Source organism: Natator depressus, chromosome 11 (genome assembly GCF_965152275.1).
Source record: "Natator depressus isolate rNatDep1 chromosome 11, rNatDep2.hap1, whole genome shotgun sequence".
Lineage (NCBI taxonomy): Eukaryota > Metazoa > Chordata > Testudines > Cheloniidae > Natator > Natator depressus.
Window position 1 is genome coordinate 80,511,386 of NC_134244.1, and position 24,962 is coordinate 80,536,347.

Sequence of the window (24,962 nt, forward strand, 5' to 3'; positions counted from 1 at the left end):
GAGTTCAGCATCTGAGTGTTTAAGACCGGAACATTACGTAAGTTGCTTTCAGTTAAGTCTGCAGCTTTGGGGCACGCGGTTCAGACCCTGGGTCTGTGTTGGAGCAGACTGGCGTGTCTGGCCCAGCAAGACAGGGTGCTGGCGTCCCATGCTGGCAGGGAAAGCAAGGGCAGAAGTAGTCTTGGCACAACAGCTAGCAACCCCAAGGGGGTTTCTGTGATCCAACCCGTCACACCTCCTCCTTCAGCAGTAAGCAACATGCTACCATGCAGGGGTCTGGGTCTCATCTCTTGGGCTATGCAATCAGCCCTGGGAATGATTCTTTGCACCGCTCTCTTTCTCTAGCAGATGAAAAGAGTTAAGTTAGACAAGCTCCTGATGAAGTCACAAGGAAGGTCCCCATAATATCAGGCCTTCAAAGCAAGACGCGTGGGGAGAATGGGGTTCAATAAATTGGAAAAAAAAAAAAAAAAAAGATATGGGTGATGTAGCTCTTAGGAGCTGTGCAGAACCTTATCACTTGTACAAAATTTGATAGTACTTTAACAGGCTGTGTACTGAAAATGAAAGATCATCATTTGATGAGGGATCAAATCTACTACAAACTGGTCCAAAGCTATATAAGACAGTAAGCAGGCATTAGAAATTAGCCGCAACTGTAGAAACAAAACAACAAACGAGGTGAAAGGCCTTAATTATCCCATTATCAATCCTCTACAATGTTCTCTGAATTCTCCCCACACTGTGACCAAGTGGATTGCATTTTTCCAGAATAAAGACACATACAGAATCAATCCCAGGCTAATCGAACTGGATACTATAAACTGGCCTATTACCCTGCAGTTTGGTTGATTTTCCCCACGTCCACACTGGTCTGCACCAATCCATTTGGAGAGAAGAACTGCAATTCACAGATACCATATGCAACTGTCAATACAGCTCAAGTGACTGGCCTTTTAGCAGTCTCAACATTTGTGGCTGCATGACTACCTTCCAGCAGTTGGCCCTTACAGTTATCACAAACATTTTTCTCAGATCAAAGAATCCGTGGGATTGTAAAAGGAGTCAAACTTTAGATCCACTAGTAATTGTCTACCAAAGTAATAAAATAACTTGATATTCCCTTTAACTAGTCTTGGAACTAGTTTCTTTTAAGAGTGGATTATTTTATGTTGCTGTTACTCTAAAAGACATGACTAAATTGCAAATCCAAGATTAAGTACAAAAGATGGCCAGAACAATGCATTTCCCTAATCAAAGCTTAACGATATCAACTCCATGCAGCAAGCTCTTTTACCTTCTCTACGTCCTGTGCCGCACTCGCTGTGTACTGCAAAACCTCAGAGGTCTCACTGCAAAGAAAATAAATAATATTAAAGTTGCTGGATATAGCTACCTTGCCTCCCAGAAAAAAAAAGACCCCAATTATTCATGCTGAAATGAAATTAAGATGTAATACACCAAGATAAATGAAATAATTTCAAATTAAGATTTTTTTTTTGTGGAGGAGTTATTTGGAGAAGTTGTTGCAGTAGAACACTCCCTGTATTGCTCAATGTTTCTTCCCTGCAATGAAAGTGTTTAAAATTCCCAATGTCAGAATTAACTGAAAACTATCTAAGTACAGCTGAATCTAAGAGTTTGCTAATATGAGACTTGTCCTAATTATGCACTTCTGCTCCTATTCAATTCAGACAACCGCTCTCCAAACTATTAGCAGCTGTTTGACCCAAAAATTCAGTGAGAGTCTTGCATTTTACTATAACCATTACATTTGTGGATTATTTCAGGAGAGGATTAAATTGTTTATCTTTATTTACGAGGCTAGAAAGTGATCATTTTGTGCTGGAAATGGCCCAACTTGATTATCATACACATTGTAAGGAGAGCGATCACTTTAGATAAGCTATTACCAGCAGGAGAGTGGGGTGGGGGGGGAGAGAAAACCTTTTGTAGTGGTAAACACCCATTTTTTCATGCTTTGTGTGTATAAAAAGATCTTCTATACTTTCCACAGTATGCATCCGATGAAGTGAGCTGTAGCTCACGAAAGCTTATGCTCAAATAAATTGGTTAGTCTCTAAGGTGCCACAAGTCCTCCTTTTCTTTTTGCGAATACAAACTAACACGACTGTTACTCTAAAAGAACAGATTTGCAATTTTAGGCTTCTGGCCAGGAAAAGACCATCAAAAAGACTGAAGTGATCTGTTCAATATGATGAAGAGGAGCACCTATCCCAGCATTAGTCATTTATGAGACTATCAGATGACGCACGGAAAGGTTCTGGTATCTCCAGTATGACATCAACCTCCTGTTTTCGTCTAATACATAAACTACTGATGAATTCCATCGTTGTGTGAAACTTAAGTGTCATACATGTTAAAACTTTTAACATCATAGGGGCAGATGTGTCCTCCTTCGAAACTGAGTACAAACTTCATTTGACAGGTTGTTATAAACCCATACACTGGAGATGCCAAGCAGAGTGACTGCTTAAAAAGTGTATTAAGCCACATACAGATGAAGACTTGAAATCACAGGAGGACCAGCTAGATCAGGATGTAACCTGAATGAAGTAACAATGGTATGTTTCAGGGGCTCGATTTGATCCAAAGAATAAACAACAACATTTTTCTCCTCACTGGTCAATTAAAACAATTCTGCCCTCAGGGATGGAAGTTCTAAGGTTTCCCACCCTCTCTCTTCAGCCTTTAGTTCCAGCTTTGTTCTTACAGCTGTGCACTAGCTGCTAATCAATGGGGGGTGAACTCACCAAGGGAGGCAGCTGACCTTAGCTGCATCAACATCTCATGCCCCAGATGACAGACAGGTTTTAGGATGACGGCATGAAATTATTCATTTCAATTGCTGGCAGCACAGTTACCCTGATTTATCTTGGGAGTTGCAGCAAGAAAACAAGAGGAGATGGACGACACACTTTAAGGTTTGTTCTGACTTACATCAATGAGACTAGATAACCAGATGCATACACAAGCCAACCAGTGTTCCCTCTAATTTTTCCCACGCATGTGGGAGAGGGGCTCAGGGCTGGGGCAGAGGATTGGGGTGAGGGCTCTGGCTGGGGGTGCGGGCTCTGGGGTAGGACCAGGTATGAGGGGTTTGGGGTGGAGGTTTCTCAGTGCCTACGGTGGGGAGAGGACTCCCCCCAGCTCTCTCTCCCCGCAGCAGCACCTGGATTGGGTAGGGAGGCGCCTCTCTCCTGGCCGTGGCAGGTCCGTGCCAGGACTGGGTTGGGGGAGGGGCGCCTCTCCCCGCCGCAGCAGGTCCATGCTGGGGGAGAGGCATCTCTCCCCGCCGCAGCCCTCAGACCCTGCATGGGGCTTAATAGGCGGCCACGCAGCTTAGAGGGAACTTAGAAGCCAACCCCAGCTTGATTATACTTACCTTGTTTTAATTCAAAGTAGGATTAGCTTTGTGACCTTTGAAAGTTACCCTTCCTGACCAGAGTCATCACACCATGACACGCCGTGATAATGACCTGGTCTACACTTAAAAGTTAGATAATATAGGTACTGTGTTCAGGGGTGTGAAAAATTCATCCCCCAGATCACCACAGTTAAGCTTACTTAAGTAGATGTGTCTAGGTCAACAGAAGAATTTTTCCGTCAAACTAGCTACTGCTGTTCAGAGACACAGATTAGCTAGTGATGGAAAAACCCCTCCCTTCAATGTAGGAAGCGTCAACACTACAGAGTCATAACTGCCACTACAGCACCTGTAGTGTAGAAATGGCCTATGTTAATTGCCCCAAAAAGGCACTTACTTTCACGCAAATTTAGCTCACAAGATAGTTCTGATTTTAATGAGTCTCTCACATAAGAACTGGGATAGGGGACAAACTGAAACTGTCTCCACGGTACTGCTCAGAGCTGCCATACTCAAATTCAGTTCCTAGGTCCGTCCTTCCTACGTGGACAGAGCTAGGAGTGTTGTGGAGAAGAGCACCTCCAGTCTAACAGGTTAGGGAGGAGTAAGTGTCATTTAACAGAAGCTCCACAAAATCAACTAAGGAGTCCTTTCTGGCCACAGAAGTATGCTCAGAAAGTGGTTGCCACATGGGATACGAGGCTAGAGAGTTAAAGCAAGAAAAGAATGTGAAAATCCCCCTCAATTTTTTTTTTTTATCATCAGTTGCCCAAATTAAAAAAAAATTTAAAAAAAGACTACTACAAAGCTACAACATGAGAAGATTCTTGGAGGGGGGTGGGGGGGCGCGGCGGCGGCAAGTATTCTCTCCAAACAAAATCGGACAGGTGATCATATTAGGACACCTCCGCTCCTCCTCATCTTGCAATGCCCTCTCCCCCACAAACACACACAACAGTAAAGAGCTAAAGCCACTAGACCCCACTCTAGGAAAGTGCTCTCTTCACCTCTATAGGTTGTCCACAATATCTTGTCAACTGGATAAGCAGCCAGGATGCTAATGCCAAACGCCCACGGTACATCACCAGAAGAGCGGAAAGGAGAAACAGAGCTCAAGAATAGGTTTGCAGAGTCGGAAAATGAAGAAGGGGCTCAGCAGGTGGTCACTGAAGTTGGAAGGGCAAGGAAAAAGAGAAGAGCGGCTAGTCCTATAGGAAAAGGGGAAGAGTTAATGGAGACTACACCAAATATGAGCCCCAGGAGGATACAGGATGGGTTGAAGAGGAGTACAAGGGAGAATAGGAATAGAAAGAACTTGCAGCCAGAGGGAACAGGGGATAGACTGGAGAATAGCACAGCCACCAGGAAAAGGCAGGTCTACGTGATCGGGGACTCTTTACTGAGAAGAATAGACAGGCCTGTAACCAGAGCTGATCCAGAGAATAGAAGGGTGTTGTTGGAGACCCCAGGGCATGGCCACTAGTTAAGTCGAGGGGCTGGAAGGCCATAAGGGTCGAGGAAGTCTCCCTGCTGAAGGCCTGAGGGCTTCTTCTCAACCCCCCTTAATAGAATTCAGGCCTGGCTGGTTTGAGTAAGCTCTTTTGCTCTTAAAACAATGTTGCAGCCGCAGATAATGCCTCATACTGTAAGGTTTGCTGACGCCAAGCTAAAGATAACAGGAGATAGTTACAAGGCCAGACAGAATGTGCTGGTTGTTTAAGTTGCTAGGAATGCTTGTTAGAGTTTGCAGGAAACAAACATTGTTGTAACCCATATAAGGAAGGCAGAGTATTTGTGCAAAGTTTTAATTGGCTGATGTGTAGTGCAGTAGCATTAAGGAATATAAAAGTGTGTGTAATGACCTGCTCTGGTGTGCAGGATTTGAGAGTCTATTCTCCCTGTACCTTGTTTGCAGCTGCAAATAAACTTTTCTGCTTCTCCACCCCGTTGTGATTATTGAGTGAAACACACCGCGTAACGAACCCCTGCTGTTGTTTTGCCTCTAGGCACTGGGTGCTGGCAACAGTGTGCTGTCTTCCAGGTGCTAAGATACAGGATGTAGAACTGTGGTTGAAAAGGATCCTAAAGGGAGCGGGAAAGAATCCCCCTAATTATCCTTCATGTGGGAACAAATGATACCGGTAGATTCTCGCTGGAACGTATCAAGGGAGACTATGCTAGGCTGGGGAAGACGCTTAAGGAAATCGAGGCTCAGGTGATCTTTAGTGGGATTCTGCCTGTTCCTAGAGAAGGGCAACAAAGGTGTGACAAGATTATGACTATCAACAGATGGCTTAGGCAGTGGTGCTATAAGGAGGGCTTTGGGATGTATGGCCACTGGGAGGCATTCATGGACAGAGGACAGTTCTCTCAGGATGGACTTCATCTGAGTAGCGAAGGAAATAGACTTCTAGGATGGAGGCTGGCACAACTGATTAAGAGAGCTTTAAACTAGGAATTTGGGGGAGATGGCTGGGAGATGTCCAGGTAATCTCCATACCGGACTTTAGCATTGAGAGGGAAGAAAACAAAGCAAGAAAGGATACAGCCGTGGGTAGGAGAATGGACATAAAGGAGGAAGGGCAGTGTGGATACCAGTCCAATAGGTCATACTGGCTGTAGAATGACTGTGCCTAATCGGGTACAGAATGAGAGCGAGGCCAAACAGCAAAAATTAAGATGTTTGTACACCAATGCGAGGAGCCTAGGTAACAAAATGGAGGAACTAGAGCTACTGGTGCAGGAAGTGAAACCAGATATTACAGGGATAACAGAAACATGGTGGAATAGTAGTCATGACTGGACTACAGGTATTGAAGGGTATGTGCTGTTTAGGAAAGACAGAATAAAGGTAAAGGTGGTGGAGTAGCATTGTATATCAAGGATGAGGTAGAATGTAAAGAAATAAGAAGCGACGGAATGGATAAGACAGAGTCCGTCTGGGCAAAAATACATTGGGGAAGAAAACTACTCGAGCCTCCCCTGGGATAGTGCTTGGGGTGTGCTAGAGACCGCCGGGATCTAATTTGGATATGGATAGAGCCCTCCTTTAATGTTTTTAATGAAGTAAATAGTAATGGAAACTGCGTGATCATGGGAGACTTTAACTTCCCAGATATAGACTGGAGGACCAGTGCTAGTAATAATAATAGGGCTCAGATTTTCCTAGATGCGATAGCTGATGGATTCCTTCATCAAGTCGCTGCTGAACCAACTAGAGGGGATGCCATTTTAGATTTGGTTTTGGTGAGTAGTTAGGACCTCACAGAAGAAATGGTTGTAGGGGATAATCTTGGTTCAAGTGATCATGAGCTAATTCAGTTCAAAGTGAACGGAAGGATAAACAAAAATAAATCTGCGACAAGGGTTTTTGATTTCAAAAGGGCTGACTTTCGAAAATTAAAGAAATTAGTTAGGGAAGTGACTGGACTGAAGAATTTATGGATCTAAAGGCAGAGGAGGCCTGGGATTACTTTAAGTCAAAGCTGCAGAAGCTATCGGAAGCCTGCATCCCAAGAAAGGGGAAAAAATTCATAGGCAGGAGTTGTAGACCAAGCTGGATGAGCAAGCATCTCAGAGAGGTGATTAAGAAAAAGCAGAAAGCATACAGGGAGTGGAAGATGGGAGGGATCAGCAAGGAAAGCTACCTTATTGAGGTCAGAATATGTAGGGATAAAGTGAGACAGGCTAAAAGTCAAGTAGAGTTGGACCTTGCAAAGGGAATTAAAACCAATAGTAAAAGGTTCTATAGCCATATAAATAAGAAAACAAAGAAAGAACAAGTGGGACCGCTAAACACTGAGGATGGAGTGGAGGTTAAGGATAATCTAGGCATGGCCCAATATCTAAACAAATACTTTGTCTCAGTCTTTAATAAGGCTAATGAGGATCTTAGGGATAATGGTAGCATGACAAATGGGAATGAGGATATGGAGGTAGATATTACCATATCTGAGGTAGAAGCGAAACTCGAACAGTTTAATGGGACTAAATCGGGGGGGTCCAGATAATTCATCCAAGAATATTAAAGAAATTTGCACATGAAATTGCGAGCCCATTAGCAAAAATTTGTAATGAATCTGTTAACTCAGGGGTTCTACCGTATGATTGGAGAATTGCTAACATAGTTCCTATTTTTAAGAAAGGAAAAAAAAGTGATCCGGGTAACTACAGGCCTGTTAGTTTGACATCTGTAGTATGCAAGGTCTTGGAAAAAATTTTGAAGGAGAAAGTAGTTAAGGACATTGAGGTCAATGGTAAATGGGACAAAATACAACATGGTTTTACAAAAGGTAGATCGTGCCAAACCAACCTGATCTCCTTCTTTGAGAAAGGAGCATTTTTTTAGACAAAGGAAACGCAGTGGATCTAATTTACCTAGATTTCAGTAAGGTGTTTGATACTGTGCCACATGGGGAATGATTAGTTAAATTGGAAAAGATGTGGATCAATATGAAAATTGAAAGGTGGATAAGGAATTGGTTGACAGGGAGACTACAGCAGGTTATTCTGAAAGGTGAACTGTCAGGCTGGAAGGAAGTACCAGTGGAATTCCTCAGGGATTGGTTTTGGGACCAATCTTTTTATTACTGACCTCGGCACAGAAAGTGGGAGTGTGCTAATAAAGTTTGCAGATGATACAAAGCTGGGAGGTATTACCAATTTAGAGAGAGACCGGGATATCATACAGGAAGATCTGGATGACCTTGTAAACTGGAGTAGTAGGATGAAATTTAATAGTGAGAAGTGTAAGTTCATGCATTTAGGGATTAACAACAAGAATTTTAGTTATAAGCTGGGGACGCATCAATTAGAAGTAACAGAGGAGGAGAAGGACCTTGGAGTATTGGTTGATCACAGGATGACTATGAGCCGCCAATGTGATATGGCTGTGAAAAAAGCTAATGCGGTCTTGGGATGCATTTGGCGAGGTATTTCCAGTAGAGATAAGGAGGTTTTAGTATCGTTATACAAGGCACTGGTGAGACCTCACCTGGAATACTGTGTGCAGTTCTGGTCTTCCATGTTTAAGAAGGATGAATTCAAACTGGAACAGGTACAGAGAACGGCTACTAGGATGATTCGAGGAATGGAAAACCTGTCTTATGAAAGGAGACTCAAGGAGCTTGGCTTGTTTAGCCTAACGAAAAGAAGGTTGAGGGGAGATATGATTGCTCTCTATAAATATATCAGAGGGATAAATACCAGAGAGGGAGAGGAATTATTTAAGCTCAGTACCAATGGGGACACAAGAACAAATGGATATAAACTGGTCATCGGGAAGTTTAGACTTGAAATTAGACAAAGGTTTCTAACCATCAGAGGAGTGAAGTTTTGGAATAGCCTTCCAAGGGAAGCAGTGGGGGCAAAAGACCTATCTGGCTTTAAGATTAAACTCGATAAGTTTATGGAGGAGATGGTATGATGGGATAACATGATTTTGGCAATTAATTGATCTTTAACTATTCATGGTAAATAGGCCCAATAGCCTGTGATGGAATGTTAGATGGGGTGGGATCTGAGTTACTACAGAAAATTCTTTCCCGGGTATCTGGCTGGTGAATCTTGCCCATATGCTCAGGGTTCAGCTGATCGCCATATTTGGGGTCGGGAAGGAATTTTCCTCCAGGGCAGATTGGAAGAGGCCCTGGAGGTTTTTCGCCTTCCTCTGAAGCATGGAGCACGGGTCACTTGCTAGAGGATTCTCTGCTCCTTGAAGTCCTCAAATCACGGTTTAAAGACTTCAATAGCTCAGACATAGGTGAGAGGTTTATTGCAGGAGTGGATGGGTGAGATTCTGTAGCCTGCATTGTACAGGAGGTCGGACTAGATGATCATAATGGTCCCTTCTGACCTTAATATCTATGAATCTCTCATAGTTGGTGTAAAGGGGACAGCAATCTCCGATCCTGGGATTTATTACTTGCTTTATCCCTGACTCACTCTGTGGTTGTGAGCAAGCCAGAAACTCTTTGCACTATTGTGCACCCTTCTCTGAAATGCGATAGTACTTCCCCACCTGACTGTGGAGTTGTGAGGCTGTTTATAATGTGCTCGGAGATACTAGGACAAAAAGCACTGACTTATGGATTTGGGTCCATAAACCTTGTAATATATTCAATGCTTCTGCCATATAGGAATTTGAGTTCAGTCTTGAAATCCAGTTGAGATACAATCCAAGTGACCATTAGCAACTACTCCGCCCCCCAAAAATAAATTTATGCTTTTAGAAAGCTACTGAAACCTAAAAGTTCAAATAAAATCTTTTATCTTTCTTAAGCCCATTGAAACAAGTCTAAGGGGAAAAACAGTTCAATAGAGTTGGCAGTTTTTCAAAGAGACATTATTAAGGGCACAAGAGCGAACTATCCCACTGCGTAGGAAAGATAGGAAGTATGGCAAGAGACCATGAGATCTTCAGTGATCTGAAACTCAGAAAAAAGTTTAACGTGGCTTCTGTAAAAAAACCCACCTCCACAAGGGGAGTAGCTACCAGCACTGGAAGTGCGGCACTTTACAGAGCTGAAACTTGCAGCGCTCGGGGGGGGGGAGTTCACACCCCTGAGCAAGGAATTTGCAGCGCTGTAAAGTACCAGTATAGACAAGCCCTTACTGTCAGGGTAGTAAAGCACTGGAATAAATAGCCCAGGGAGGTTGTGGAATCTCCGTTACTGGAGATTTTTAAGAGCAAGTTAGACAAACACCTGTCAGGGGTGATGTAGTTAATATTTAGGCCTGCCATGAGTGCAGGGGACTGGACTAGATGACCTCTCGAGGTCCATTCCAGTCCTAATATTCTATGATGTTCCCTGACATGAAGGGTAACTGCAATGAATAATTTCAAAGGGTAAATTTCAGCACTAGCATAGGGATCCAACTGTGTAGGTGCGTAACTTATTACATCCAGAGTTTAATATGGTAACAAAACACAAGGAGAATTTTTACATACAAGCAGTTTGAATCAAGTGTATGTGTGGCGATTCTAGCTCTACACGCACAAATAGTTTTGCATAAATATTTGTCACACAAAAAGGCTTAAGCTGCTAACCTGATCTCTGGCAGGAAAGATTTCTTGTAGACATCTTCAATGCTCTGGAGGTATGCAGGAGACACCTTTTTCTCATGGGGCTAAACACAAAGAAAACAAAACACTGTGAAATGTGTGTGTTTGTTTTCTTTTTACACTGGTACAGATTCCAGAGATCCCACGTAGAAGCCACGACTCCCACACCATCTGCTGAAACATAGCTCCTGCATTAAACAGCCAAACAAGCAGTCATTTACATCCACATGCATTTATGAAGACTTCAAAATTATGACTAACATATGGAGTATTTGGGATTACAGAATATTGTATTAACATATAGAACACTACATATGTGGCAAACAGAATAAACTGCAGCTGCTGTAGAATCATAGCTGTTCACTGTACTTTTTTGTATGTTCTCCATAAAGTTGAACGTATTTGTTTTGCAATTCCTTTAATAATGATGCGGATTAATAGGATTCCCTTGGTATATAAGAGTCTAGAAAGACAGAAAAAGGCAAGTACTACTGAAGAATGCACAAAGAGACACTTCTCTAAAAGGCTGAGATGAACGGTGGAAGAATCTCAATTTTTCTAAGCTTACACAAACAGAATTACCAACCAAGAACAGGCTCCAGACAGATTAATTTCTAAACAAATGACTAATCCTACCCATCTGCACATTTAAGGAAGTTACGTATAGTCAGTTGGTTAAAAAAAAGAAAAAAGGATTGCCCACTTCGACCCTTTCAGCAAGTTAAACCAAATGGGCCAACTAACCATCATTTCTTCTCTTGAGGATTGATTAGGACATGCATGATTACAGCGTGCACCCCAAATATAATCCTCCCTAATTTTTAGGCAGACAGATGAGCAACAGTGCACTCAATACAAAGCCAAAAAAACTTTTTCTTATAAATTAAGTGGACTGCAATTCTACTGTCAAAGGGTTACCCATCAATGGCAGGCATCAGTTACTCTATACAGCTTTCATCACATTTCCTGAGTGCACGGTTCATCATGATTTCCTTCTTCCCTTAAGAGCAGATCTGTTCTGCTCTTTCCCTACCCATTTACAGCCTGATCCTGCCTGTGAGGTACAGAATGCCCACACCTGTATGCCAGAGATGGTGTGCAGCACCTTGGAGAATTAGGCTCCTCCGTTAGTTGAGCACACAGAAGTATTTTCTATTCCAAGCCTCTAATTACTGTTCAGTCAATGCCAACTACAAGCCATTAATGTAAACAGACAGAAGAGATCCAGGGGCTGCTGCAAACAAACAATGATATATTAATAAATACATTCACCCTTCAAAGCCTCTACCCCTGAGAAATGTTATTGTAGGAGCAGTTTGTGCCAGAATAAAAAGGACTGCAGGGTCAAGGAGACCAGTTCTGTTTTCCCCAAGATGAGCAGAGGGAGATAAAAATTAGAAACCTCTCATGGTGCTTCATAAGGTATCATTCAAAAAAGCAGCTTAATTTAAACAGAGACGCTCTCCTCTAGTAAAAAGAAAAGGAGTACTTGTGGCACCTTAGAGACTAACCAATTTATTTGAGCATGAGCTTTCGTGAGCTACAGCTCACTTCATTGGATGCATACTGTGGAAACTGCCTCCTCTAGTAAAGAAACGGCCCATTATTACTGTTGCATAAAGTAACATCCTGTTCTTTAAACAAAAGGGTAACGTTCAGTCATGGTTTGAATTTCTGTCGGGCATTTTATTATATTAAAGAAGTGCAAGACTGATAGACAGCGCAACTCAGGCCAGTGACAAACCTATCTTAGCAGAATGTTATCATAGTGAAGTTACAAAAAACTGCCTGTGTTTTTTTTTATTTTCCACTACCATATACACCCTTCCTTGACAATGGTCAACTTTGTTTGACGCGAGTACAGCAATTTCCAAGCCTGTCACCAAAGCTGCCGTCCCATATAGCATATACACAAAGGGCTTTAGAAAACAGATGTGGTCAAATGTTTGTAGAGATCTCAATAAAAGGCTTTAAAAAAAAAAATTAGACTTCTCATGGTTAAATTCCTCACTCAGATCCAATTTCCTGTAACCTTTGAACAAGGTGCAGGGTAAACATCATTTGGCTCTTGTAGCACATCTGGGAACAGTTACTGATACATGGTTCAATACCATGGGGGGGGGGGGAGGGGGGGGAGGAAACTAGCTCAGATTATCTGTTAAATGAAAACACTCCACAGCTCTCCTGCTCTCAGACTGTGTTACTGACCCAATTTTCTGGAACCCTTAGAGGGGTAATTTTAAAACACGTTGCTTCAGAATACTAGAAGTCAAAGCATTCAACAAAACTGTTATTCTTCTTTCAGTACCATATGTTAACAAAAGGCAGGTTCTCTCTGTTCTCCCACAGAAACTATCCTGCTTTTAGAAGACTTTGAAAACAAAAGGGAGAACACCCTTGAGTTTCACAGAATATCCCAGTCTCAGGAGAGTTCAAGTACCAGAATTTCAGACTAGGAAGAGAAATCATTTCTATGTTACAATGAATAACTGAAATAATAGCCAAGTCTCTGTGTGCTCTGCAATGAGCTGGACTTAAGAGTCAGCAGCAAGGCCCTCTGGTTTCTGCAGCATGTGGAAACCTCTATGGCAATTTGATTTAAATATAAAAAAAGATTTTTACTGAATCAAAGATGAAAGTTAATAGCAATCAGAATAGTAGCCCTCATGTTATTTATCTGAATACCAAGTTTTATTCATTTTACACTGACCACATGCTGACGACATATAACTGTACCCAAAGGGTTGTCAGAAGGGGAGGCTGCTAAAGCTTTTGGGATAAGCTCAGTCAGAGTAGGGTGTCCGTACTAAAATGATTAGCAGTGAAGGCCACAATTTCTAATAGAAGTTAGGCATCTAATTCTCCCAGGCTCTAATTCTAGCCAAAAGAGTTTGCAATGCACACTTTTTAACAGTCAGTCAACTTTCTGTGGCAGCACTAATGCCCCACGGAGATAGTCAGGGCAATTCACCTGTCAGAGCTGACATGCCAGGAGAACTGGCTGTATTTTAAAGAATCCTTATTGACGTTACAGGGACAAACCATCCCGATGTGTAGAAAGAATAGTAAGTATGGCAGGGGACCAGCCTGGCTTCACAGTGAAATCCTTGCTGATCTTAAATACAAAAAAGAAGCTTACAAGAAGTGGAAGACTGGACAAATGACCAGGGAAGAGTATACAAATATTGCTCGGGCATGCAGGAGTGAAATCAGGAAAGCCAAATCACACCTGGAGTTGCAGATAGCAAGAGACGTTAAGAGTAACAAGAAGGGTTTCTTCAGGTATGTTAGCAACAGGAAGAAAGTCAAGGAAACTGTGGGCCCCTTACTGAATGAGGGAGGCAACCTAGTGACAGAGGATGTGGAAAAAGCTAATGTACTCAATGCTTTTTTTGCCTCTGTTTTCACTAACAAGGTCAGCTCCCAGACTACTTCACTGGGCAGCACAGCATGGGGAGGAGGTGACGAGCCCTCTGTGGAGAAAGAAGTGGTTCGGCACTATTTAGTAAAGCTGGACCAGCACAAGTCCATGGAGCAGGATGCGCTGCATCCGAGAGTGCTAAAGGAGTTGGCAGATGTGATTGCAGAGCCATTGGCCATTATCTTTGAAAACTCATGGCGATCCGGGGAAGTCCTGGACGACTGGAAAAAGGCTAATGTAGTGCCCATCTTTAAAAAAGGGAAGGAGGAGGATCCTGGGAACTACAGGCCAGTCAGCCTCACCTCAGTCCCTGGAAAAATCATGGAGCAGGTCCTCAAGGAATCAATCCTGAAGCACTTACATGAGAGGAAAGTGATCAGGAACAGTCAGCATGGATTCACCAAGGGCAAGTCATGCCTGACTAATCTAATTGCCTTCTATGACAAGATAACTGGCTCTGTGGGTGAGGGGAAAGCGGTGGACGTGTTCTTCCTTGACTTTAGCAAAGCTTTTGACACGGTCTCCCACAGTATTCTTGCCAGCAAGTTAAAGAAGTATGGGCTGGATGAATGGACTATAAGATGGATAGAAAGTTGGCTAGATTGTCGGGCTCAACGGGTAGTGATCAATGGCTCCATGTCTAGTTGGCAGCCGGTATCAAGTGGAGTGCCCCAAGGGTCGGTCCTCGGGCCGGTTTTGTTCAGTATCTTCATAAATGATCTGGAGGACGGTGTGGATTGCACCCTAAGCAAGTTTGCAGATGACACTAAACTGGGAGGAGAGGTAGATATGCTGGAGGGTAGGGATAAGATACAGAGGGACCTAGACAAATGAGAGGACTGGGCCAAAAGAAATCTGATGAGGTTCAACAAGGATAAGTGCAGAGTCCTGCACTTAGGACGGAAGAATCCCATGCACTGCTACAGACTAGGGACCGAATGGCTCGGCAGTAGTTCTGCAGAAAAGGACCGAGGGGTTACAGTGGACGAGAAGCTGGATATGAGTCAACAGTGTGCCCTTGTTGCCAGGGCCAATGGCAATTTGGGATGTATAAGTAGGGGCATTGCCAGCAGATCGAGGGTCGTGATCATTCCCCTCTATTCGACATTGGTGAGGCCTCATCTGGAGTACTGTGTCCAGTTTTGGGCCCCACACTACAAGGAGGATGTGGAAAAATTGGAAAACATCCAACGGAGGGCAACAAAAATGATTAGGGGACTGGAACACATGACTTATGAGGAGAGGCTGAGGGAACTGGGATTGTTTTGTCTGCGGAAGAGAAGAACGAGGGAGGGATTTGATAGCTGCTTTCAACTACCTGAAAGGGGGTTCCAAAGAGGATGGATCTAGACTGTTGTCAGTGGTAGCAGAGGACAGAACGAGGAGTAATGGTCTCAAGTTGCAGTGGGGGAGGTTTAGGTTGGATATTAGGAAAAACTTTTTCACTAGGAGAGTGGTGAAACACTGGAATGTCTTACCTAGGGAGGTGGCGGAATCTCCTTCCTTAGAAGTTTTTAAGGTCAGACTTGACAAAGCCTTGGCTGGGATGATTTAGTTGGGGATTGCTCTTGCTTTGAGCAGGGGGTGGACTAGATGACCTCCTGAGGTCCCTTCCAACCCTGCTATTCTTTTATTCTAATTGTATGCCCAGGAAGACAGAACCTCACTGATGGGACTCTGAACATTTCTGAAAGTTTTCTTCACAAGACGAAGAAACATAATTAAAAAAAAAAAACTTAAGATTCTGGAGCACAATTCTGCAGCAGAGGGACAGACTAGGCAGCAAGTTCCTCAGCCGCATGATTCATGCACAAGGCCCTGATCATGACATTTTAACATAAAAAAGCAAGCTAACAGCTAGAATTACCTTTCCTTTCTCTTGGATCCTTTTCTGTACCTCTGAGACTGGTACATCAACATAGATCACCAAATGAGGTGGCAGAAATTCACAGATACTGATGCCCTTGACTTCATTATAATGATCAACACCTAAAAAACAAAAATAGAGCAGGGAATTCCTTAAATAGAAATACATAACCATCTGTATTTTCCATGTATGTAATGAAGCTCAAGAACACACAGAAAAGAAACAATTTGATTTTGATCATCATCATCCCATCCACCAGGTAAATGATCAACACAGCCTCTTGAAAGGATTCTGTCAGCATTCGTAACTGCATTTCATTTTCAGAAGAGTCTGTCTGCCCAGTAAAAGTGTTTATGAAGTCTTACCTCTCTGCAAAGATTTCAGCTGGAATACACAGTTCAGGTTGGGTTTTTATCCCAGGCAAGGGGATTTAGCAAATTTAAAGCTGAAATAGCCTTATAGAAATAGAAAATAAGCAACAAACAACATTATAGGGTAGTTTACTTCTGACTTAAATGTTGCCAGATTCACTAAGGTCAATGTTATTAAAAGGAAGAGTCTCAGCCCAACAAGCCACAAATCCCAGTTCCCTTTAATTATTTTGCATTAGCCATTTTGCCCCCTAACCCTCCCTCCTTTCATGAACTTGCAGAAAGGTGACCCTTCCCCCAACCTGCACAGGTAGGTTCTTATATAAACAGCAGAGGGCACTGGCAGAGGCAGCTGTAGAGACTGCCTGAAGGCTGCAGGCTGCTACTTCCAATAGCCACAGTATGAGGAAAGCTGCACCCACTGAGAACATGGCAGCGGGGCAAAGCGGGTTCTAGGGAGTCTAGGGAAGAAACGGAGGAATAACCACATCACGTCACTTCACAAAAACCCCATCCTATCCCATCTTAAAAAAATCTGAGAGGAAGCGTGAGAGGCACATCTGCCCTCCCACAACACCCCCACACACACACCCCCCAAAAGGGACGTCTCGGAGGAAGGGAAATGTTGTCAGGGTGCCCAACGTCTGAGTGCACTGAGCTGTGAGCTCAGTGTTCCCTCCCACTACAGTCCGTGGAGCCCCCAGACTCCCTACTGCAGTGGTTCTCAACTTATTACACATTGTTGGCTGCAGATGCAGCCCATAATTTGTTACTCAGGCCGCAGGGGCCAGCTGGCTACCCTGGACCCTGGAGCTTGCAGGCCCGGCCAGCTGCCTCAACCCCAACCCAGCTGTGCTGGGCGGTGGGACAGCCCGGCCCACTCTGCACCAGGCAGCCGGGAACCTGGCGGACCCCAGCACGCGGGCCGGCCTTCAGCACACACCTGAGCTGGGCAACAACTTTGAGCTAATTGGGCGGCATGCAGTCCACGGGCAGCGGGTTGAGAACTGCTGCTCTACTGCTACTTTCCCAACAGCTCTGTGCTCTCTCATTGGGAAAGAAGTTAGACCGGGTGGTGATTACCCAGGTTAAGCACCTGATCTAGCTTAGTCCAGGTGTAAGCATTCCCACAATGAAGCCATACTATGCCCTCAGACTTTCTACACTTGCCCTTGCAGGTCTGGGGGCATAGCCCAGGGTTCTTTGTGCAGAGAAGCTTTAGGGTTCTTCCCCAGGCCATTGTGGGAGAATCTGTACTTTGCAAAGAACTGTGGGAAGGCACGGGAGAACTATCTACACTTGAATGATCTTGCCTGCATCCTCACAGCAAAATTGGTGGATTCCAGCCAGAGTTAAAGTGGAACCTGGGCTCTAACGCACAGCCCCAGTCAAGTAAATTAGCCTGGGCTTAAAGCACCTCCAAACCTGTTTTTTTTCCTGCGTGGATGGTGGGGTGGAGGATGACTAGTTAAAACCCAGATTCAGCCTGCAGTAAAGAAAGACCCTCTGGGTATGTGTACTCTGCAGTTAAACACCCGCGGCTGGCCTGGGTCAGCTGACTCGGCCTTATGGGGCTCAGGCTACAGCGCTGTTTAACTGCACTGTAGATGTTCAGGCTCGGGCTGGAGTCTGGGCTCTGGGACCCTCTCCCTTCGCTTAAACCATGAAAGAGGTCTTTGGGCACAACCAGAAATAACCATCCATGAACAGATTTCTATGCCAATCTTTTCTTCTGTAGTAGATTTTTCAACTGTAGCCCAGAACGCCTCCGTTAAATTCATCTTTAGTGCCGTTCCATTAAAGTCAGTGGAAATTAAGGGTGAATTTGGCTACATATATTTTATTGTGTTCTAAACCAAATAGTTGGAGATATTTCCAGTTTTGCAAGATGATCTTTAGCACCACTGATACCTGTCTTTACTGGGATGTCCATATTTATGGTTAGTACAGTATTTCTTGTTTGAGGAGATCAGTATTGCTGGATGTTTCATAACAGATTAGTTGCTTAAAGAATAAAGAAGATTTATGCACAAGGGTGTGTTCCTAAACAAGATGTTATTGTTCTAAGGTTCCTGAGCATGATCAACATGAGTCATTAGAACAACACAGTGGGTTGTAACTAACTTTCTATTATAAGCCTTATTTTGACACACATCTTTCTTCACAAAATTCCTCCAAACAAATCCATTCAGCATGAAATTTCTCCTCTATGGTTGTGACACTAAGCACCACTTTATTCACACCCTACACGCTATTGTAATAATCTTTGTACATAATATGCCTTGTGTAATATCCCTTTGTACATAATATGCCTTGTATCATGTATGTACATGGTGGGTATTAAGAGATATGGACACATGCAGGAATGATAACTAAAATATTTTTAAGACAGGTATGTAAGGGGAATTGTTAAACGGGTCAATCCTAAGCAAAGGAACATGTGTTCCTCCTCAATTTTACGTATAAGCAGCAAACAGACATCAAACTAATGAGGGATGGAAGCAAACCTCACACTAGCAAGTGGGGGAGAAGACAACATGGCATCTACACCCAGCAGGAGAGAGAAGCTTGGTCTCAAAGAAGTCATTTCAAAGATTTACTGGTCTATAAAGATGGGGGGCTGAATCTCAAGTGGTAAGCAACTAAGTCAACTGATTGCATGCAACATTACTGTAGTGTAAGTGTACAAAGTGAGGTCTTCTCTCAAAGCAAATGCCACACTAGTGATTAATATCACTGTGGGTATGTCTACACTACGAAATTAGGTCGATTTTAAAGCAGTCGATTTTTAGAATTCCATTTTATACAGTCGATTGCATATGTCCACACTAAGGGCATTAAGTCAGCGGAGTGCATCCTCACTACTGTGGCTAGCATCGACTTACAGAGCAGTGCACTGTTGGCAGCTATCCCACAGTTCCCACAGTCTGTGTCACCCACTGGAATTCTGGGTTAAGCTCCCAATACCTGATGGGGCAAAAACATTGTTGCGGATGGTTTTGGGTACGTCGTCGGTCGCCCCCTCCCTCCATGAAAGCAACGGCAGACAATCGCTTTGTGCCTTTTTTCCTGGTTTACCCATGCAGATGCCATACCACGGCAAGCATGGAGCTCACTCAGCTCACCGTCACCGCTGCTGTTGTGGGCAAGTCTACTGTGGGGGCTGCTGTGATCCAAGTAGCCAATGCCATCATTGACGTTCTGTTATCAAGGGTAATGACTCTGGGAAATGTGTGGGCCTTTTTAGATTGTAGGTGCATCATATTCCTGTCCTTTGTCACTGGTGAAGATGTCTTTCAGCCATACATTCCAGTCCGGTCAGCGCTGTAATACCACATAGCACTTCTGTGGTTGACACATGTAACAGCTCCAGGGCTCTTGCTCTTTTGCCTTGTCCGAGGTACCTTGCCCTTCCAGGACCTCCAAGCATTCGACACAGAAGCACCTGCAGCAGCTGGCATTGCTACACAGCAGCAGCTCCTGGGTGCCTTCGCAGCAGACGGTGCAGTAGGACTGCTAGCCGTCCTCGTCCATGGTGTACGGCTCCACCGCTTCCGCTGGAACTCCGCTCTCCTGCAACTCTGCAGCAGACGGTGCAGTAGGACTGGTAGCCATCCTTGCTGGACATGTAGCTTGGCCGGGGGTTCTGGGAACGTCTTCCCTGCCCGGCTCCTAGCAACCTCCAGGGCATGGTGTATGGCTCCATCGCTTCCGCTGCAACTCTACTCTCCTGCGAGCTGGAGGCTTCTGCCTCAGGCTGCTCTCCCAGCTAGCAGCACCGAGCAGTCGCACCTACCCCAGCCTACCCCTTGCTCCCATGGCTCATGAAGCCTGGACAGTAGTAAGGAGCAGTTCAACTGTAGGCTGAGCAAGTGCAGAATGGTGGTAGAATGTGCCTTTGGACGTTTAAAAGTTCGCTGGTGCTGCTGGTCAGATCTCAGCACAATCAACATTCCCATTGTTATTGCTGCTTGCTGTGTGCTCCATAATATCTGAGAGAGTAAGGGGGAAACATTTATGGTGGGGTGGGAGGTTGAGGCAATTCGCCTGCCTGCTGAATACGCGCAGCCAGACACAGGGGGATTAGAAGAGCACAGCAAGGTGCACTGCACATCAGAGAGACGTTGAAAACCAGTTTCATGACAGGCCAGGCTTCGGTGTGACAGTTGTGTGCGTTTCTCCTTGATACAAACCTGCCCCCTTTGTTGATTTTAATTCCCTGTAAGCCAACCACCCTCCCGGCTTCGAAATAAAGTAACTATTGTTTTGAAACCATGCATTCTTTCTTTATTACTTAAAAAAAAAAAAATGAGATAACGGACAAGGTAGCCCGGGTGGGGCTTGGAAGGAGGGAAGGAGAAGGCCACATTGCTTACTGTAGCCACACTGAAAATCAAACTGTTTAAATGAAAGCCATCTGTTGCTTGGGCCATCCTCTGGAGTGGAGTGGAGTGGCGTGGCTGGGTGCCCAGAGCCTCCACCCCCCACGTTCTTGGGCGTCTGGGTGAGGAGGCTATGGAACATGGGGAGGAGGGTAGGCGGTTATACAGTGGATGCAGTGGGGGTCTGTGCTCCTGTTGGCTTTCCTGCAGCTCCAACAGACACTTCATCATGTCCATTTGCTCCCTCAACAGACGCTTCATCATGTCCGTTTGCTTCCCCATTAGCCTCAGCATCGCATCCTGCCTCCTCTCTTCGCGCTCACTTAATTCTTTCCTGGCCTCTGCCACTGAATGCCTCCATGCATTAAGCTGTGCCCTATCAGTGCGGGAGGACTGCATGAGCTCGGAAAACATGTCATCGTGAATGTGTTTTTTTTCACCTTCTAATCTGCGATAACCTCAGGGATGGAGATGATAGGGGGAGCGTAGAAACATTCTACGCTCTACAATTCTGGGGGGACTGCATGGTCACCTGTGCTGCTGAGTTCGCCACACTGACCAAACAGGAAATTAAATTCAAAAGTTCCCGGGGCTTTTCCTGTGTACCTGGTTAGTGCATCGGAGTTCAAAGTGCTGTCCAGGGTAGTCACAATGGAGCACTCTGGGATAGCTCCTGGAGGCCAATACCGTCGATTTGTGTCTGCACTACCCCAAATTCGACCCAGCAAGGTCGATTTTATTTCTACTCCCCTCAACAGGGAGGAGTACAGGAGTCGATTTTAAGAGCCCTTTAGGTCGACAGAACGGGGTTGGTTGTGTGGATGCAGCCATTTTTAAAATCGACCTAATGCGGCTAAATTTGACCTAACCCCGTAGTGTAGACCAGGGCTGTTAAATTTATATATTAACACTACAGAAGGAATTATGGATACTCATTAATATTATGTTTTAAAGCATTGGTTGAACAAAGGAAGCAACAGTTCCCACCCGGACAGGAGGCAATGTTACAGCTATTTAAATTAAGTCAGGTCTGCCCAGAAACAATGGAAGCTGCATTTACATAGAGATCAGCAGGGGGATAGGACACTCATAGGATGGGAAAAAGAAAAGGAGGACTTGTGGCACCTTAGAGACTAACAAATTTATTTGAGCATAAGCTTTCGTGAGCTACAGCTCACTTCATTGGATGGGAAAAGAACCCTGAGTATTATCATGCCTCTTGAAACAAAGTCATGGAATGTTTGGTGATATAAGCAAGGCCTGAAGCCATCTTTGGCATCCATCACTAGACAGATACAAGGAAATATAGCTCTTACAAGCTGAGAAAGATAGGTCTTTCAACTCTCACTAAATATTAAAAACAGTAAGGCACTGATTCAAAGAGAGCTATTTAAGTATATAGAGCAGCGTTTCTCAAACAGGGGTTCCTGACCAAAAAGGGGATTGCCAGCCTATTGTGGGGGGTCACTTGTTGCCACCCTTACTTCTGTGCTACCGTCAGAGGTGGGCGGCCAGAGAGCGGTGGCTGCTGGCTGGGCACCCAGCTCTGAAGGCAGTGCCACCGCCAGCAGCGGAGCAGAAGGGTGGCAATACCATATCAATACCACTCTCCACTCTGCCTTCAGAGCTGGACGGCCAGAGAGTAGCTGCTGCTGGCCAGACACCCAACTCTGAAGGCAGTGCTGCCACCAGCAGCAGTGCAGAAGTAAAGGCGGCATATTGAACAGCTGCCAGGGTCTACGATGGATGCTCTGTCCCCCTCAAACTTGAAGAGTTATTCATTGCTGTGGGTAAAACATTCACAGTAAGTTTCCCCCCCTCGAAAGTTTCTCACACACACACACGCCAGAATACATTCCGTGCCTCCCCGTTTGAGCGCCTCTGGTCTAGCACACAGACACTTTGGGGTGTGACCTGCACGCATGAGAACTATGATAGCAAAATATTGTGAGGCACTCAACATTATAGGTAAGAGGTGACAACTCTGCACTGGTCTGGACTGCATCCCACAATATGACAGTGGTCTCTTGCAACAGGTGATTTTGTTTTTAACTAAATCCGACATGAATGAGATGACATTTGAAACATACAGGGTAAGACAGAGAAGGGGTTTTCACTTTCTGAAACATCACTTCAGAAACAAATTCCACACTGGTTTAAACAAATTCCAAACTGTACTCGATAAAAACAACCATGCAATAAGAACTGATTTGGGGGAAGGTTTGATGCTTCATTTCAGAGTCATTTTTACCGACTTCTGAATCTTTCAGTAGCCCAGGAGCTCCGCCTTGGAGCTTCTAAGGACCATTCTCAGCTAGCATGAAATACTCCTACATGGCTCAAGAAGCTGCCTCACTTCTCATAGACTCAAACAAACTTGAAAACCAGAAGGGACCATCATGATCATCTAGTCTGACCTCCTGCACATTGTAGGCCACGGAACCTCACCCACCCACTCCTGTAATAGACCCCTAACCTCTGGCTGAGTTACTGAAGTCCTCAAATCATGATTTAAAGACTTCAAGTGACAGAGAATTCGCCATTTACATTACCTCCAAGTGACCCATGCTCCATAGGAAGGCGAAAACCCCTCAGGGTCTCTGCCAATCTGACCCAGGGGAAAATTCCTTCCCGACCCAAAACATGGCAATCAGTTAGACCCTGAGCATGTGGGATAAACCCACCACACACATCTGGGAAAGAATTCTCTGTAGTAACTCAGAGCCCTCCCCATCTAGTGTCCCATCACCAGCCGCTGGAGATATTTACTGTTAGCAGTCACAGATTGCCTACAATGCGCATGTATGCAGTTTCATCATACCATCCCCTCCATACACTGATCAAGCTCAGTCTTGACACCAGTTAGGTTTTTTGCCCTCACTGCTCCCCTTGAAAGGCTGTTCCAGAACTTCACTCCTCTGATGTTGAGAAACCATCTAATTTCAAGACTAAACTTGTTAATGGCCAGTTTATAGCCATTTGTTCTTGCGTCCACATTGGTGCTTAACTTAAATAACTCCTCTCCCTCCCTAGTTTTTATCCCTCTGATGTATTTACAGAGAGCAATCATATCTCCCCTCAGCCTTCGTTTGGTTAGGCTAAACAAATCAAGCTCTAAGTCTCCTCTAATAAGGCAGGTTTTCCAGTCCTCAGATCATCCTAGTAGCCTTTTCTGTACCTGTTCCAGTCTGAATTCATCCTTCTTACACACACTGTTCCAGCTGAAGTCTCACTAGTGTTTTGTCTAACGTTATTGATAGTTCCCTGTCTCTACTGGTAATACCACACCTGATGTATCCTAGCACTGCATTAGCCTTTTTCACAGCTGAATCACATTGGTGGCTCATAGTCACCCTGTGATCAACCAATACATCCAGGTCTCTCTCCTCTTCTGTCACTTCCAACTGATAAATCCCCATTTTATAGCAAAAATTCTTCTTGTTAGTTCAATTTCTGAGTTGAAGCATCTCAATAATTCCATCAGGAGCAGGGAAGGCAGGCACCAAATGCAGCATGGTCAAGTGCACTGAGCAGAGAGCTGGGAGCCAGGAACTCCTGAGTTTTATTCCCAGCTGTGCGACAGTGTGGATTTAATAATATTGCATTGTATCTTTCTCCTGCCTGCTGATCACCAAGTTAGCTCTTTCTCCTAATCTACCCCTTTCCCTTTCAGATTTACTCAGGGACTATTTCCATAGCAATAGGTTATGATTTCATGAAAGAAAGAAAAAAAAAGTAGGGTATCACTGAATCCAGGCAAGACTAAGGGAACAACCATAGCAGAACTGTCCCCTATATGCACTCAGATGTTGTGATAAGAAGTGTGAAAGGAAATGTAGAAGAACATCACACCACAGATTAAGAGGCTTGGGTAATCATTAAAAGACTGTAGAAGCAACTTCATTTGATTTGTTAAGAATACCTTTAAACACTCTCACAAGATGGCTTGCCCTTTAAGTGGAATTGGGCATAGCCCGAATCAGCTGTCTCCCAGCTGCTGTTATGTGGCCAGAGATCAGGTAAATAGCTTGAAGATCACCTGGTCCTCATAAGAGGCAGCAAAAGCACAATTAGGGGGAGAGTTGCAAGGAACAGGAGAGCTTCTGCAGATGTTCCTGAATCAGGGAAAAGAACATAATTGATAGGAGGAACTTGTGTTCAACAATTTTAATGTTAAAGAAATAAAATTGAAGCACTGAACAAAAGGGACTGGAATCCTGCAGCTAGAGAGTTCCTTGGCGTACAGGTCAGTAGCATGGCCCACTGGCTAAATGACACCTTCAGACATTAAGGATTCAGACTTGCTGCCTTTCCATCTGTTTACATTCCTCACAGACAGTGTTACAAATTAAGTTTCTTTTTGCAGATAGGGACTTACACCTTTTGTGGATATAGCCTTGTTGAAACATCGCCTCCATGAATACAAAGTCGCTGTAGACGGAGCGTTCCATCACTACACCTTGTCCTATG

General features: G+C 44.4%; 1 protein-coding gene across 3 annotated transcripts in view; it reads right to left on the reverse strand.

Annotated features, from left to right (window-relative positions):
• Positions 1-24,962, reverse strand: part of NDUFA10 (NADH:ubiquinone oxidoreductase subunit A10) — an 83,044-nt gene that overhangs the window by 52,265 nt on the left and 5,817 nt on the right. For all 3 annotated transcript variants that reach the window (XM_074968270.1, XM_074968268.1, XM_074968269.1), the window contains exons 4-7: positions 24,871-24,957; positions 15,740-15,861; positions 10,437-10,516; positions 1,298-1,352 (exon numbers count right to left, since the gene is read on the reverse strand). In XM_074968270.1, coding sequence (XP_074824371.1) covers positions 1,298-1,352; positions 10,437-10,516; positions 15,740-15,861; positions 24,871-24,957 — 344 coding nt within the window. The remainder of the gene's footprint in view (positions 1-1,297; positions 1,353-10,436; positions 10,517-15,739; positions 15,862-24,870; positions 24,958-24,962) is intronic.